The sequence below is a fragment of the Planococcus citri genome, chromosome 4 (genome assembly GCF_950023065.1).
Source record: "Planococcus citri chromosome 4, ihPlaCitr1.1, whole genome shotgun sequence".
In the NCBI taxonomy this organism is placed as follows: Eukaryota; Metazoa; Arthropoda; class Insecta; order Hemiptera; family Pseudococcidae; genus Planococcus; species Planococcus citri.
In genome coordinates, this window is record NC_088680.1 from 28,505,264 (window position 1) to 28,522,790 (window position 17,527).

At 43.3% G+C, this 17,527-nt stretch overlaps 2 protein-coding genes across 3 annotated transcripts; both read left to right on the forward strand.

Moving 5' to 3' along the window:
* The first annotated feature begins 1,455 nt into the window (after window positions 1-1,455).
* Window positions 1,456-8,589, forward strand: LOC135843363 (uncharacterized). The gene is made up of 3 exons (XM_065361231.1): window positions 1,456-8,220; window positions 8,302-8,411; window positions 8,531-8,589. Exon 1 carries the CDS (start codon window positions 1,795-1,797, stop codon window positions 6,994-6,996), a length of 5,202 nt encoding a protein of 1,733 aa, XP_065217303.1. The 5' UTR covers window positions 1,456-1,794; the 3' UTR covers window positions 6,997-8,220; window positions 8,302-8,411; window positions 8,531-8,589.
* A 333-nt stretch (window positions 8,590-8,922) lies between these two features.
* LOC135843626 (uncharacterized) lies at window positions 8,923-14,497 on the forward strand. Of its 2 annotated transcripts, XM_065361573.1 has the most exons (5): window positions 8,923-9,017; window positions 9,109-9,716; window positions 9,807-10,034; window positions 10,107-10,388; window positions 10,560-14,495. In XM_065361573.1, exons 1-5 carry the CDS (start codon window positions 8,947-8,949, stop codon window positions 12,845-12,847), a joined length of 3,477 nt encoding a protein of 1,158 aa, XP_065217645.1. In that variant the 5' UTR covers window positions 8,923-8,946; the 3' UTR covers window positions 12,848-14,495. The 2 variants fall into 2 exon arrangements, with proteins under 2 accessions (XP_065217645.1, XP_065217644.1); XM_065361572.1 differs by having other exon boundaries at window positions 10,107-14,497.
* Window positions 14,498-17,527: the final 3,030 nt, after the last annotated feature.

Consider the following 17,527-nt stretch of genomic DNA (forward strand, 5'->3'; position numbering starts at 1 on the left):
CTGGCCGATGAGATTCGGGTTGAAAGGCAAGCGAGACAACGAGACGCCGGTCTAATTAGATTATTAACACAGCGAGTCGTTGAGTTGGAAAATGAGCGTCAGGCCGAGGCGCCGCAAGGCGGGAGGCCACGCTCCCAGGTTCAAGCGGGCCCAAATATTCCCCAAAGTGACCCTGTACCACCCGACGGCCGAAGGTTCGGGTTTGACAACCATTTTCAGTGGCAGGACATTCCTGCAAGATGGCAGCAGGGTCCCCAAATGAGAACGCAACAAGCTTCGCAACAAGATGTGAGATTTGAGCAGAATAACGCGCAATCCAACAATGCGCAATCGAACAGTGCGCAATCGAGACCTGAGGGTCGAGGAGATTCGTTTGGAAGTTTGAGTAACGACGCGCAGCCTCACAGAAGCGAAGCTGAATTGATAAGATCTATGCAATGCAATGCCTTAGGGCTGAGAATTGCATACGAGCCGCTAAATGAGAATGTAAATTACGGTGCCGGAAATTGTGCAGCAAAGTTAAGCACGCTGCAAGTATTGAAAATTATTTACGATGAAAGTAATGAATTTGAGCCGCATCTCTTCGTGCGCCAATTTGAGGAGGCAATGGAGAGTATGTATGCAAATGAGACGATGTATATTAGTATGTTTAGGCAACTAGTAACACACCCGAAAGCGGCAACCTGGAAAGCGAACACCGGTACCGAAAAATCGTACAAAGCGTTGAGACAATCGTTCTTGCAAGCAATGTGGAGCCAGCAGCGTCAGGAAGATGCAATGAGTCACGTTAGAGCAGTAGTACTTCCTGCTACACGTTCTACTGATATGGCAACAGTTGCGCTGCGCTGGTTGCGAGTAGTCTCGAATGTGCAAACCACCGAATGGCAGATGATAAATGCCGTCTATCCGCGAATTAATCCAATTTTAAGAACTAGGATTACGAATGAGGAGCGTAACGATATTGTATTGTTTGCGAGACGTCTCATAGAAATGACTCAAAACGAGGAGTTCATTGAAGGAGTACCGAACTTGCAGCTCAGAGTTCAAGATAATGCTCAACCTCAAGTTAATCGTAGAAATCGTACAAACGATAACTGGCAGAGAGGTGCTAGTAACAACAACGGCGCTAGAGCAAACTCGGCGGATACGAGACGTAACAATGGCGGTGGTTATAGGTCAAATGACAACAATGGCCGTAGAGACGACAGAGCTAGATCTGACAACCGAGACGCTCGAAATACGCGTGACAATCGAGACTCACGTGACAACCGCGATACACGTGATAACCGCGACTCACGGGATAACCGTGACAACCGAACGCGCAATCGCGATGATACTCGCAACTCCCGAGATAGCCGCGATAACAGAGAAGATTCGCGAAGACGTACTAACGACTCCGGAGCCGCAGCTTCTGGCTCAAATTCGAAAAGAGATGAGAACAAAGGTGGCACTGGACGTGATCGTAGAGCGAGAGACGGTGGTACCACCAATGAGGCTGATGCAGGCTATTCTGAGATGAATCCGGATGATCCACCTTACTCTGAGGATGAGGTGTCTGATGACAGTTCTCAGACGTCGTCTTTAAACGACGACGTGACGCAGGCTTAAAAAAGAAAAGAGCCACAGCCCCCCCCCGAGCCCGATCTCCCCTACGAAGAGTTTGACTTAGTTGGCGACGCATTCGCGCAATTATTAATCGAAATTACAAAAGCTAGAGCTAAAAACAACGGTAGCGGAGACGATGCTAAAAAAGAAAGCAAGAGTAGCGTTGAAAAAATTTCTGAGAACTGTACGATGGCAACCGTGCGTGAACATGTAAAAAAAAGAGAATTTACTAAAAAAAGAGTAATTTTGTCATTGGGCACGTATGAAATAAATAAAGGTAGTATTCGAGATAGCCATATGAGACGCATACTACGGGAAGTAATTTTCACTCTGAAGGAGAAAGGCATTGAAGATATTAAGTTGCTTTTTCCCATGATTTTTCCAGCTGGAAAAAACAATCGAGGAGTGACGGCGAAACGTTATTATGCTTGGAGGAGGATCTTTGAGGAGGTTTGTGATAATGAAACCGTCACATTGTGGTGGTCGCCGGCAGCAGTGTTCATTAGACTGAACAAGCTCGAAGATGGCAGGTTGAAGTTTCAACCTGACAAAGATGGCAAGATTATTCCGCGAGATAACAGACTTCAAAAGAAAGGGAGTCGATACATGCCTAATGAAACTGGCGAGAAAGACCTGTTATTCGAGTTGAAAAAGTGCTACAATTACAAGTTTAAGCCAAAAAAGTCAGTTTTTAACTCTGAGAATTTATGTGTCGAAACAAGCACGAACTTGTCTGCGGAAGTTGTTACTGAGTCGGATGGTGATTACTTGGTAACCACCAAAGAGTCGGTTGAAAAAACAAAAGCAAAAATGCCAGAGAGTAGCCGGCCGTTGGCGCAGATCATTGAAGACCTCACCAAGATGGAAGTTAAGCTGTCACCTGATTGGCAGAAGAAAGTGAAAATGGTGTGTAAAGCCTGGAAGAACAAAAAAGGCGAAGCCATCGAAGAAAGTTCTGGAGAAGAAGGATCAACGCAATCGGATGGGGCAAGAGTCAATCAAGAAGCAGCTACGGTCAATCAGGCGGATGCAGTTCAGAGCAGCCCGCTGGAAAATGACGTAATTGATGAGAAGCGTACGGATCCAAGTACTGTCGAGCCACTAGTGAGAAGCCAGATCGAGAACTTTGAAGAAGCGAAGTCTTGTGTGGTGCCATTATGGTTCGCTGATTTAAAATTGTACGTACAATTGGATTCCGGTGCTACACCTAATATAATGTCTGAGTCATGTGCAAATATGTTAATAAATAATTATAAAGATAAAATCGAGTTTATTCATTTGAAAAGAGTATTGCAATGCAGACTGGCGAACAATCAAACGGTGAGAACTTGGAAGAAAGCGATAGTAGTGCCTCTAAAGTTCGGTAAGCACAAGATTAAGGTGCCATTTTTCGTGATGCCTGGTGACAACAAGTTGTTACTGATTGGTTCCAAATCACTCGAGAAGCTCGAAATAACTACAAACATGAAAACAGGTACTGCTAAATGTAAGCCCCCAGGTACGAACAGAGCAGAAGAAGTAGCTTTTGTCAAGAGAAGTGAGTACAGGGAGGAGGATGTTTCTGCAAACCAAATTCAGATTGTAGACGAGTACGAACCTGAGTCCATTGAGATTGTATCTCGAGCAGACCTACATAGCTTTTTTAGAAGAGACGGTAGGCCTAAGGATGATGGTCCAGATATCTTTGAGAGAAATCTTAAGAGGTATTTGGGTGAGGCGGTACGAGAAGGGAGAATCACGAAAGTTGAGTCGGAAGAGGCGCTGGAGGAGCTACTCCAATTTAAAGATGTTTTTAGCCGTTTTCCTGGAAAATACACTGGGGCAATGGTCAAATTAAAGTTCGTTGACCCCAACAAAATTCCAAACTTCGTAGGCCCAAAGTATACACCTTCAAACAAGCAGTTAGAAAAAGTTAGGCGTGCATTAGCTGATATGATCGAGCAGGGAGTAGCAGAGCCGTCTGACACAACTTACATTAACCCTTTGGTGCCTAACGAGAAGAAGGACGGTAGCGTTAGACTTTGCTTAAACCCAGTAGAGTTAAATCCTATACTACAGATTAATTATAATGAGGCGGGCCTCCTAGATAGAATTATTACTTCAGATGGAGACGCTCGTTTTTTCACAACGTTGGATTTTACTACAGCCTTTTGGCAGCTTGTGTTGCACCCAGAGTCGCGCAAGTATTGTGGTTTCAAGGTCGATGGCCGAGTATATCAAATGATTAGGTTGCCATACGGTCTGAAGATATCGTCTGCGGAATTCGTAAAAGTTATTAATTTAATTATACCGGATATGGAGGGAGTGACAAAATACGTAGATGATTTGCTACTGAGGTCACTCACCTTTCGCGAGATGCTGAAGTTGATGATTTATATATTTGGCATCTTGCGTGATAATGGATTGAGACTGAATGCCAACAAGTGTAAGTTCTTTGCAAGCTCCACGGACCATCTTGGCTTCAACATTTCAACGAGAAGCATAAAAAAACAAAAAAAGAAAATTGAAGGTTACTTGGAGTATTTGAAAAAGAAAACAAACGTTAGAACTGGTAAAGTAAGATTAAGAAATGTACGAGAAGTGTTGGCATTGATTGGCTTAACTGGTATTTATAGTCGCTTCATTCCTAATTACCAAGACATAGTGAGGCCTCTTTATGACTTAACTCGAAAAGGTGTACCATTTATATGGGGCACCGCTCAAGAAGAGGCGGTAGACAAATTAACTGAGGAGTTTACCAAAGAATTTGAGCTTATGACACCGGTAGATGGAGAAGACATGTACTTGGACACAGTCTCCACTGAGCATTCGATCAATGGTGTTTTGTATCAAAACATCAAAGGAGAAGATAAAATTGTAATGTTCGTGAGTAGCGCGTTTAAACAACACCAACAAAATTACACGTTAATTGAGCGCGAAATGTATGCTTTGGTTCGAGTAATAAATAAGCTGCAGTTGTGGCTTCATGGGAGACGCATCCATGTGAGAGGAGACCTCCAGTCAGTCGTGCACAAGTTTACAACTCTGGCTAAGGTGCATAGAAAGGCGGCTGGCTGGATAACAGAGTTGAATTGTTACGATCTCACGTACGATTTGAAACACAAAGTACGTGGCCAATGGTATGGAATTCAGGCGCCTGAGTTGACAATTTATGACACAAATTGGTCCAACATGATACCGTTAAACGTATCATTCGTAGAGTTGGTCAAAGATGAGATTTTGGATCACTTGAGACGCTTGGACATCTTCCAGAGTCGTGATAGGATGTGTACAAAGATTGTGCGCAAACTGAACGCTCTTGAGCTTGACATGACTGCAAAGCAGTTAGAGTCGAAGAGAAGAATTCAGGCGAAGTATGCAGTGATCAAAGAGAAGGATAAAGAGTTGCTCTACAGAAAGTTCAAAGATGGCTCGAGAATTCCAGTGATGCCTGACGAGTTATTCAGGGATACCATTGTATACCTGCATGAGATGTATGGTCATATTGGAGCTCACAAATTGGAGGCAGTATTTAAGAGACTTTATTACTCACCCAATATCGTAAAAACTACACGGATTATTACAAGTGAGTGTATTACTTGTCGAAAAACCAAAGGCTATAGCGAGAAGAAGCGCTTGCAATTTTCTCAAATTGAGGCGTTCAACATAGCGGACGTCATCTCGGCGGACCTATGTGGACCAATCGCGAATGAGCAAGGAGAACCAAAGTACATGTTTGTAGCTAAGTGCGTTTTTACTGGCAAAGTTTGGATAATTCCATTGGAGTCGATTACAGCTGAGACAGTGGTGCACGCGATGGAGTTAGTACTAGAAGATATCGAGAAGCTCGGTCATAAAGTTCGTAAAGTGATCACGGACAATGGCACTCAGTTTAGAAGCGAAAGCTGGAATGAGATGCTCAAAGCTAATGGCGTAAAAGTAGGCCATACGACGACGTACAATCCGCAGTCATCACTGGTTGAGCGCACGATGCGCATAATTGGTGATAGATTGCGAGCGAAGTTAAACAATGAGCCGGAAAATGATGAGTATACTCACCACGGTTGGCATGTACATGTTAAGAAAATTGAGTCGGAGATAAACAACACCCCTACTGAGTATGGCATAAAACCGAATGAGGTATGGGGCATCGAAGATGAGTTTTCTGCCAACATGCCAACCAAGTTGGCTAAGTTAAATTCGAAATACCTGCTCAAGAAGTTGCAGCAGGATATGTTAGAAAAGAATCCTAAATCTGTGACTAGCGAGACGCTCATGGAAAAACCCATTGAGCTCTCAAACCTGATAAGAGACGAAGATGGTTATTATTGGGCTGCTGTTGACGGAGCTTGCTCTAACAACGGCTCCAGTGATGCCATCGCAGGTATAGGGGTGGCTTGGACTCCTAATGGAGAATTCAACATTTCTGAAAGAATTGACCACCCTAGGTACCGAAATACCAACAATTTAGCTGAGGCGGTAGCTCTGAGTAAAGCTATGAAGGTGTTGCTTAAGTTAGGTGCGAGACGCGCGAAAATTTTTTCTGATTCGTGCTATTTAACAACCGCGATTAATTATAACGTTGAGAAGTGGAAAATCAACAGCTGGAAGAATGCGAGTCGAAAACCAGTCGTGCACCGCGAAATTTTTCAAGAAATTTTAGAATTGAAAGAAAAATTTGAGAAGTTTGAATTAAAGCACACCCCCGCGAGAAGCTTTGATCGTAATAATCATGCAGCTGATAAGCTTGCACGTAAGGCAGTGTATACCCAAGAATTAGTAGACCTACGAGTTGATGAAATGACTGAGCAGCAGGCGTTAATTTCGTACATTAGGGAGAGAAGAAAGCTACAGAGATCTAGAGACGAAGTAGCATTTTACAAACTTAAGGGTGACCCCATTTGTTACGAGGAGGGGGAACTAGTTATGCTCACAGAGCACCGGCAGAGCTCCTACGACAAAGGGGTCTCGAAAAAGCTGTTTCCCAAGCGTTTTGGACCTTACATGGTCATGAAACACGTTGGTGATAACGCGTACCGAGTGAGAAGCATCGCTAATGAGTCTGATGAACAAATCGTAAATGCCAGACAAATGACGATCTATTTGAGTTTAGAACAACAAGAGAAGCTCAAAAATGACCCTAAGTTACAGTCAAAAACCGATAATAGGCCCCTAATTGAGAAAATAAGAGAAAAAGTAACGCCGAAGGAAATCGAGAAGTCAGAAATTGAGGAAGAGGTCGAAGAAGAGGTCACTGACCTTAAAATACATGATCAAGTCGCGGAAAGAGCAGCTAGGCTACTAGCTAGAGAAATGCGTAAAAAAGAACTCGAAGAGGTTGAGAAAAATAAAAGTAAGAAACTGCAGGAATTTCAGAGACTCAAAAAAACATGCGAGGCGCAAGTTGGATGATAAAGAGAATGAAAAAATTGAAGACTGTATAAAAAGAGCGGTAAATTTGAGTAAAAAGGCTGGAGAAATTATTGAAAATGCGAAAAAGAAAGATAAAGAGAGAAAACGTACGAAAATTTTGAAGCCAGGTGAGACGCCACCAGGATCAGCTGATCCTGATTACGTACCTCCAACGAGTATGAAAAGGCGAAAAAAGAAAACAGCCAATTTTATTGCGTTAGAGAAGTTGGAATCTCACCATAGAATAAATTTCGTCGAGCTGTATTTAAATTACGATGATATTGCGAAGTAGAGTCGTTGATTGAGTAGCTGGAGTTCCAGACATTGCTCTGCAGTGTCAAAACCTGTAAATTTTTTTTTTTACCTGTAAACAATTTATTTTATTCAAAAATTACTCGTGCAAGTGTTTTAATCGGTTCCATTACATCAGTATTGGGCAAACGAAAGCGAGAGTGTTTTTACCCGAGCAGCCTATGAGCTATAGGAAAAGAGTACTGTAAGCGAGTAGGCGGGGGGTGGTTAGACACGCCGCACAACGAGAACGAAGCGAGAACGGCTCTCCGCACCGTGTTACTACGAGCAGCAAACATTTATGCGTACTAGCGAGTAGGCGCGGGGTAGAGGTAAACCGAACGCAACGAGAACGAAAAGGAACGGCTCCCCTCGTACCATTGCAACGAAGCAAAGAGTCGTTTTGCGTGTAAGCGAGTAGGCGGGGAGTGGTTACGAGCCGAATACGACGAGCCGGTTGCATTGTAACAGGCAACCAACTGATAAGAAAAATATTTCGATCGAATGAAAAGGCAGATGGTTTGGCTATTGTGTTTTGCGTTGAGTTGTGAAATACGTTGAAATGTGCTTGTCTGTTGAAATGTGAATTTTTTTCGTGATTTTTTGGCAATTATTACGGTAAATTGCGATCGGTAGTGTATAAAAAGTAATTTTTCGTGTTCGTGATCGTATTTGCGGTTCGATTAAGGTAAGAAATTTTGAATTACGGTGATTTTTCGCGAAATGAGCAGCTTCGTGCAGGTTTGGTGTTGGAAAATTTTGTAGCAGAAATGTTCCTGCCGAAATTTGAGTAAGTCCAATTTAGAATAATATTAATACGCGGTTTTCTATGTTCATAGCCGAGAAGTATTGTGTTTCGTACATCTGGAGTGCGTAGTTAGCCAAAAATCGTGGAAATTTCAAAAATCGAGAAGCTCTCGTCGCGTGTGCTTGGTAGGTTGAAATAAAGTAACCTCGTGTGTAAATAATAAGCTCGGTGCTCGTGAATTGTAATGTAATGTATTTTTTGCGTAGCTAAAAGAACAAAACGAGCAGCAACGTGGTCGGAAATTCCTTTGAGTTGCCAGAAAGTTTTTCTCGATTAGTAATTGCGACTTTGGTTGGACGAAGCTTTAATCGGAAAGGTAAGAGAAGTGATTGAGTAGCTTGTTAACAATAATACGTTACCATAAATGTGCATGTTGAGTAGCGAGGTGTAATACGAGGGAGATTGGTGTTAATTTCATTTGGTCACCTGTTTCAGCTGATTATTGGACGGAGTGTTATTTTTTTTGATCGTTTGATGAGAATTATTGACGCTGGAAAAAGGTGAGTAGAACTTAGCATAAGCCAATGTGTTTCATGCCATCTCGAGTAGCTTTTTTGTAATCATGTTGAAAGTGAACTACTCAGGTAGTAACTTGTCTCGATTGCCTGTTTCAGCTGAAGAATTCGACGTTGTAATCGAAGTCGATTCGTGTGACGAAGTTTTTTTTTGTTGACGCTGAAAAATAGGTGAGTTGAGTTGGAATATTACGAGCACGATATTTAGAATTATGAGTAGCGTAGTAGATATATACATGTATTAGTTTTCGAGTAGCTAACTTGGTGCATTTTTCGTGAGAAAAAAACTTACCTATACTTGTTCAACTGTTCGCAGCTATTTTTTGACTTGAGAAGATGGCGATGAAAGGCGATAAGCCGCAGCAACCTGATTGGGATGATACCGACGAGAGTAGCGATTCTGAAAGGTAAAGATTTGAGTACCTATTTAAGAATAAAGTAGAAATACACGAGTGAGAATTGAGTAGTAAAATTTTGGTCGTTTTGTATTATGTTTAGCGATTCGGAGACGGAAGCCACGCATTATAGAATTTTTCGGTGTCAGATATGCGGTAAGCCGATCGGTGAAGGGCCGAAAAAGAAAAAATCAAATACGACGGCGTTCGCGGTTTCGTGTGGGCACCAGTTTCACAAAAAGTGCCTGAAGAAAAAGAAAGCAGAATTACCGTGTGATTGCTTCGTTAATGGCTGCCGGAAAAATGGCAGGGTCGATCCTGAGACGTGGCGGAAATTACGCGGCGGTACTACCGAGGTATCAAAGTGCGCGGAAGAAGAAAAGGATTCCTTACGCGAGCGGCTAATAAAAGAGATGCGGCAAAATACATTGCTGATTGAGCAAAACGAGTCGCTGATCCAGTCGTCGAGAGAGCCGCCGCGTGCTGAAGCCGAGCAAATTCGAGTTGAGTTAAACTGCGCGAAAACCGAAATAGAGCAGCTCAAGTCGGAGTTGGCAGAGGTACAGCAAAGAGCTGCGACGCTGGTGGTACAGAACGATGCGCTGTTGCTCGCGAGTCAAGGTCCAAGAGATTGGTCAGTCGAGGAACTCTCTGAGGAGGCTTTTGCAGCCGAGGCGGAGAGACGCGGTTTCGAGTCATCACTGGACAGACGTAAGTGTAAAATTCGAGGAGCGCATAAGTGAATGCGGTCGCGATGAGTAGATTAATTACGTTCATTTTGTGTGTCTTTTGTTTCAATAGTGAACCGAGAAGAACGCGACCGGCGATACCGACAGTTTACGGAGAAAATCGAAGAAAATAACATGAACTTCGACGAGGCGCTGCAAGCGATAGACCGACAAAGAGTATTCACGCAGGTCGACAGTGCACGGATGATGGTTTTGATCGACATCGACAGAGAAGCGCTGGACAAAGAAGTTAGATTGTCAGAGGTTCTCGATGGAATTAGCGTGCTACCGTCATTGACAGGTACGAATTTGAGTAACGCTGAGTCGCAAAATATGAGTAGTCGAGATATCACGCTGGGTATTTCTTTTTTAGGTATCGAGCAGCCGACGGTGCAAAGGATGGTTGAACTCAACAGACGTCTCGAGCAGCTCGAGATAAGTTACGACGACGTGTTCGAGGTAGTCAACGATGAAGCTGAGCGAGCGCGTCTGGAAGCCAGAAAGTCGCTGAAAAAGAAAGAAACTACGAAACCGGCGGCGAAAGCGGTAGTTGAGAAGCCTCAAAAGACCGAAGAGAAACCATCAACGTCGAAAGAGAAGCGGTCTTCGGTCCCGAACACACCAGACGTGAACCTGGACGGAATCGAGACGGACGGTAAGAGTAACGACGGTGAAAGCCCTCGACCTGACGATGAGCGTGCGAAAAGAGAGACACGTAAAAGAACGAGTACAGAGTCGTCTAAAGAGAGCTCTTCGCCAAAAAGCCCTAAGCTAGAGGATGTTATACCTGATTCGGTTATTTATGCTTCGCTAAAAATCTGTTTAGAAAGAGCAGCGCGTGGAGACCTTAAAGAAAGAATTCAAGGGATACTCGACTCATACAACGAAACATCAACGGTGAAGACCGAGACGCCTCAAGATTCCGATAACGTAGTCAAAAAATCGATACTCGAGGCGCGGGTGAAAAATCAAGAGCGTACGCCGATTACGACGCAGCAACAACAGCCGCGGTACGCCACGCCGAATACTCCGGCGTCCGATTCAGCGAGTCGATCGCAGCGAAGCACGAGCGAGTCACGGAGGCGCGACACGAGCACGGGTGATTCCTCGTCAAAAAAGACGGATGTATCGAGTAGTTCGCGCGGATCGAGAGTAAGCGGCGTTGAGTCGATTGAAAAGAAGCGGGCGTCATCGAGGAGCTCGTCCAGCGAGTCGGATTCAGATTCGTCCGAGTCAACGCCACCGAAGAAGTCCAGAAAGTCGAAGTTGTCAAGAAAGCGAGCAGCGACGAAACGCAAATCAACTTCAAAGAATAAAGCGTCGCCGAAGAAGAAAAAGGTTACGTCGACAAAAAAGAAACCGGCGACAAAACGTAAACCGGCGACGACGAAACCGGCGGTAAAGCGTAAACTCCCAGTAGCGAGAGACGAGACGCCGGAAATACCGCCTGAAGGAGTGAAGACTCGTAGCCAGACGCGAAGCGAGTCGAAATCGGTAGAGGAAGGCGAAGTTACCCAATCTAGTCAAGAGACGCTCGAGCTTGCGGCAGATGCGAGTGAATTCGAGGAGCAGCCCGAATCAAGACCACCGTTACCGAATGTACCGGCACCTGAGCAGCCGCCGCCCCCGAGCCCAGAGCGAGTTCTACAGGACCAGCAGCCTGGTCTAGCGCAGTTAACGCCGGGCGAACGGGCGCAGCGCGCCTTTCAAGAACGAGAGCGCGAGTTTAGACGAAACATGGAAATAGCGTTGCGACATCACGACCGAGAAGCCGCTAGAGTACGTGAAGGAAGAATGGATCTCGGACCAATAGAAGATTATTTCGAGCCGCTGGAAAATTGCCCACCGCCACCAGCGCCAGTATGGCTGATGGCCGAGTTTCGGTACGAGCCGCGCGGTGAGAGATACGTTCGAGGTATGTTTTTTCCGGTCACGCGCGACACGATTCAACAGTCGATGCAGAGCCGAGGAATTTTGATCAATAATGAGTTGACGGTACGAGATGACTTATATTATCAGAGAGACGGCGGGGCTTGGATTCTGGGCCGAGTATACCGTGGAGGCGCTACGTATTACGTAATAAACTCGTTCGTCGTCATCGGAGATGCTCTCGCGCATGCGGTGGTAAGCGAGGTGATCTACCAAAACGTAGCGGCGAGGCGAGCGTGGAGTGTCCACCCGCTCGCGGGCTCACGAATTCCAACTACCACCATGTGCAGAAACCTACGAAGCTTGGTCCAGCGGGCGCCGCAGCGAGTGGTAATGTCGGCGGGGCAGTTTTGCATGGAGTCGCAGACGTTCGAAATTGTAACCGAGAGAATCCTCGAACTTTGGCGCGCGATGCATCGGCGGGGTACGCGACACATTTTGATGGTGCCTCCGCTGACGTGGCCGCACTGCCCGGAAATACGCGTCCGGATACGGGAGTTTCTGCGGCAAGGACCGACGAGAGCAGAGTTCGACGGCAGATACGTATATATGGAGGCATTAGAAGAAACGATCGAGAGATGCCCTCCAGCGACGTTCCGTGGTGAGACGCCGTATTTGAACGAGCACCAAGCGTCGGAGGCGTTAGTCAGGATATTTGAATACGCAACGGTCGAGCGGAGATGGGGGTACGGTCAGTTTCCGCGAGAGCAGGATCCGCCGCGTCCGGTGGAGCAGCTCCAAGCAAACCAACTTCAACGTATCGAGGAGATGTTGAGGCAAGACCGCGCAGCCTTGGCGGCGCATGAACGAAGGAATGTCCGCGAGCAGCTGGAACGAGAAGTACACGAGAGGGAGCTGATCGAAAGAGTGCAGCGACAGATGAGACACCTTCCTGGCGCAGATCGTCAATTACTGCCCGAGCGAGCCGCGCAGTTGGTCAACGAGGTGAACCGACAGATGCCTGAGCCGCAGCAGCAGCCGCAAGCTGGACCGAGTCGCCAGCAGCCGGCACAAGAAGGAAGACAGTTACAGGTGGCTATACCACGAGCACCTGGATTGGCCGGATTTGGACGAGGTCGTGGCAGGCTGGCGGAGAGACGCGAGCGAATGCGATTGGAGGCGGAGGAAGAAAGACAAAACCCTCAGAACGAACAGAACCAGAATGATGGCAGAGAAGCACGCTAAAATGCGGTGAAAATTTTTCGAAGATTCGCCTCTGTCTATTTAGTTTTGTTTTCTCGAGGTAAAATTTGTCTCACGCGCGATTCGTTGCAGTATTACGAGTAGTGAACGAAAGTAGTTCCAAAATGGTAAATTTTTTTTCCCTGATGTTGTATTTTTTATTTTTCTCGATCGTGGTCTCAAATTTTTTTTTTGTATTATTGTTGTTGTTTATTTTTTTGATGTAATTACGAGTAAGCTCCTCGAGGAAAAGAGAATTTTTCGAGCAGAGCAGTTTGTTTTGGTATTTGTTGTTTATACTATTGTTTTGTTGTTTTTTGTTTCTACCATTTGCCAAATTAAAAGATGAAGGTTTGTTTATTGAATTTTGAGGCGTGCTAATAAGTAGAGTATGCCGAAATGTAAATAAGTGTGAATTTGTGTGTGAATTTGTGCAGGCAAATGAGTAGTTTAGTTTACGAAAGCAATGTTTTTTGTGAATTGTTTTTTGGAATTTAATTAAGATCATTGAGTAACCAAACATACGAGGTGAAGTTAAAACTGCTGTGATAAATAAAATAAAAACTTACGTGTTGGGATAGACGGTGTTTTTATTTGTTGCGAATATCACCATTCGAGAAGTTGAGTATTGGAATAACGATCTTGAGTAGCTCGAAAACGCCTCAGAGGTACCTGTGAAAAGAAAAACGAAGAACAAAGTACAAAGTTTTTCTTTAATTTGAGCAATAAAGAAGTAAAAATATTACGTCCCGTGGTAGGTATCGATGAGTAGATTGAAGCAATCTCATGAGTAACTTGAAATGATCGTGAATAGCTTGAGGTAGTCATGTGAGCAGCTGGAATTGAGACGTTTAAACTGGTCCAGACGTGTCGAGTGCCAGCATCTGTGAAAATAAAGAGTTAGCACTCTGAGGTAAATTATGAGTAGAGATATGAGTAGTTACCTGAGTCTGGCTCCAGTGAGAAGAATTCCAGCGAGAATCTGAAACAGAAAGAAGAAAGAGCAAGGTTAGTGAGAAGCTCACCTGAGTAGTGTCACAGGTTCCAGTTCAGATTAATGAAGCAATCCAGAGCTCCAGACAAGATTCCAATCCAAGGATGGTGTAGAATTAAGGTTAACATAGTAATGTAATTAGATTATGATTTCATGTAAACATGTTTAGATATGTTAATCTTAAGTTCGCGTATTGTTATAAGATTCTGCACGAGTAGCCAGATAGGGTCTGATAGGGTCTTAGGACGAGTAGGCCACATCTGTGATACGAGGCGGGGCAGGGGGAGCCCAAGTACTCTACGAGACGCTGAGTAGGCCTCTTTTAGGCTGCGTATCCAGACGGGCCCCCGAGCTATACCCAGCCGGGGCATTATGTAGAGGGTACTTGGGACTCCATGTTACCACTCTACAGTGGTAATTTGATGCCCAGGCAGGCGGCAACACTGCAACTGGTACAACGCCATCTGGTGTACTAGTTCAGTGGAGACGACGGCCGAGATTGCCGAAGCGAGCCGCCTTGCAGTTTTCTAACCATCTTCATAAAGAGTAGTACTAAGTTTAACGCTGGCTTATGCCAACTCTGTCTGTTAGGAAACGCCTCATCACCAGCAGAATCTTTCGTGTTAACGAATGGTATATTTATTAGTCGTAGCAACGCTAGTATATCTGTACATCTAATGAGATATAGCAATATATGGTGAAACGTATATGTTGGTGTTGATCATTTGATTTACGACGAGTTGTGGAGAGTAGTAGTTGGGTAGACTGAGATAGGTATTTATACCTTGCGGGTTCAGCGTTCTATACGAACTGGGTTGTTTTAGGGTTAAGGTACCAGGTGGCATAAGTAAGACTTTTCCCCTAAACCATAAGAACCCTCTGTTTTACCCTAACACTATTTAAGAAAGCTCTTCATAAATGGCCATCAAAAAAGGCATTTTATGATGTAGATGAGTTCCTAAACTCTAACCCTGTTTAATTATTTATATGTATGTATTTATTACTTTATTTTATTTTGTTTTGTCTCAATCCTTCCATTTTATTGTGTATTTTTAATGTCAAAAAAAAATAAAAATAAATAATGATCAATGAGACAATTCAGTAAAAATCGCAGTTTTGTTGGCAGTATCAGAGGAAAAAAGCTAGACTAGGCCAAAAAGGGATATTTTAAACATTCGGAAATTGTTGACCAAAAAAAAGACATCGACAACTTAAGGAAAAAACGAGACTTCTTCATAATTATTGTTGATCAAGCGACCTTATTTCAAAAATTTTAGAAAAAAGCGCAATTTTTTGAAAAAAAGTGAGACTGGGAATTTTAGCATAGGAAAGTCGAAGCTTCTTGGAGATTTTCGGGAAAAAGTAGCACTTCTCTGAAATTTCTTGCCAAAAAAAGTTTGACAAAAGACAACATTTTTTGCTGCCTGTTGTTGAATGCGAGATTTTAATAATTTTTGTGGCAGGGTTTTGTACGTAGGTAGTCATTTTTTGGCAAAAAAGGCGAATCTTTTTAGCAATTTTTGTTGAAGAAGTGTAACTTTTTTCGTAATTTTTTGGCAAAAGAACACGGAAAAGTTTAGCAGTTTTTATCATGTATTGAAAAAAAAAAGTGAAACTTATTATTTGAGAAAAGGCGACAAAGCGAGACTTTTCTCAATTTTGACCAAAGGCTAGACAATTTGTGAGGGCAAATTTGGAAAATGAGCTCGAATGTTGTGTGGGGTATCAAAATGTTTTTTTTTTAAACCTTCTTAGTACGAATTTGACACTATTTTGGCGTCAAACTAAAAAAGGGCTTCAGGAGGGAGGGCAAAAATTTGAAAATGAACTTAAAAGTCATGAAACATATAAAATCTATGTTTTCAAACCTGCCGAAGTCTCGAGCTCGAATTTGATAAGTACTGTTTCAGCGGAAAACTCTATGGGAGGAGGGTTACTCAAAAATGAGCTAAAATTTCATATGACACAGTTATCTCGAAACATGTTTTTCACGCTCTTGAGCACAAATTTGACATTATTTTGACAAAAAAAGCAAAAAACAAAAAATGCTACCAAGGAGGGTCAAAACCAAAAATAACATTAAATATTATGTGACATATCAAAGTACGTAAGTATGTTTTTGAGCTTCCTGAGCACGAGTTTGATATTATTTTGGTGGAAACCCCTGAGTGAGCATTTGAGTACGAGTCAAACTCAATAAAGGGCTCAAATTCCATTTTTGACATCAAAATACAGGCCCAAAAGTCAGGCGCCGCCTGTTTTTTTTTCAAGCAAGTTATAACGGGACCTTGAAGGCCGCCACACCATTTGTTGTTGCACAGAGAGAACAGTTATGGTCTGCCTTCATCCCTATACAATTCACAACACTTCATTCGAACACGTAATTTTGGCTGCATAACCGTTTATTTGCAAGGCAAATGCGAATGAACTATTATTCATGACAAAAACGGCGCGTGATTTTTGGGACACCATGTATTATAAGTTTTTAGGACTCCTGAGCTCGAATTTGATACTACATATTTAATACTATGTACATTGTACATAGCATATCGAAACATATTTTTTGAGCCTACTGAGCATGAATTTGATATGATTTAGGTGGAAAACCCAAAATAAGCTTCTAGGGAGAGAGGGCTAAACTTGAAACCGAGCTCAAATTTTTTGTGACGTATCAAAATATATGTTTTCGAGGCTCCTGAGTATTAGTTCGATATTATATTTCAATGAAAAAAATCTGAAGGGGGCTTTCAAAGGAAAGGGGCCAAAACTAAAACTGATTTAAATGCTATGAGACATGACGAAATGTATGTTTTGAGGTTCACGACTTTGGAAAGGAGGCTGCTTGTAGGGTAAAGGGGCCAAAATCAAGAATAACCTTACATGCAATGTGACGTACTCCTCGAGTACCTATGAAATTGGTATTACTTCAGGGCAAAATTCCAAAAATGGCTTCTGAAGAGAAAGGCCCAAACTTGAGAATGAGCTCAAAATATATCATGTGACATATCAAAGCATTAGTTTTTGAAGCTCCTGAGCACGAATTTAGCATTATTTTCACAAAAAGACCCAAAAGAGGCACCTAAGGAGAAGAGGTCCAAAACCAAAAAAAACTTTAAATACTAAGTGACAAATCGAAGTATATGTTGGTGGAAACCCCCGATTGAGCTTCTGAGGGGAAGGGGCCAAACTCAAAAATATGCTCTAATGTCATGTGACATAACAAAGTATAAATTGTTGATGCTCCTGCATGAGCACAAATTTGACATTATTTTGACAAAAAGACTCGAAAAGGGCATCTAAGGATTGAAAGGGTCCAAAACCAAAAAATACGTTAAATACTAACTGTAAGCGGCATGTCGAAGTTCATGTTTTGAGCCTCCTAAGCGCGAATTTTACATTATTTTCACAAAAAGCCCTAAAAGAGCCACCCAAGGAGAAAGGGTCCAAAACCAAAAAATACCTTAAATACCAAGACAAGTGACATATCGAAACATATGTTTTTGATGCTCTTGAGCACGAATTTGACATTATTTTGATGAAAGAACCCAAAAGGGGCTCCCACGGAGCGGAGGAAGGGGCCGAAACCAAAAATTACCTTAAATAAGGGACATATCAAAGTGTATTGTTTTTGAGCCTCCTGAGCACGAATTTTTGTACTCATCATTTTGGTGGAAAAGCCTCACGGGGCT

Coding starts and splice junctions, on each gene's coding strand:
- LOC135843626 (XM_065361572.1), top strand. CDS start 8,947: ATGGCGATGAAAGGCGATAAGCCGCAGCAACCTGATTGGGATGATACC. Junction 9,018..9,108: donor GAGAGTAGCGATTCTGAAAG/GTAAAGATTTGA, acceptor TATTATGTTTAG/CGATTCGGAGACGGAAGCCA. Junction 9,717..9,806: donor CGAGTCATCACTGGACAGAC/GTAAGTGTAAAA, acceptor TTGTTTCAATAG/TGAACCGAGAAGAACGCGAC.
- LOC135843363 (XM_065361231.1), top strand. CDS start 1,795: ATGGCAACCGTGCGTGAACATGTAAAAAAAAGAGAATTTACTAAAAAA.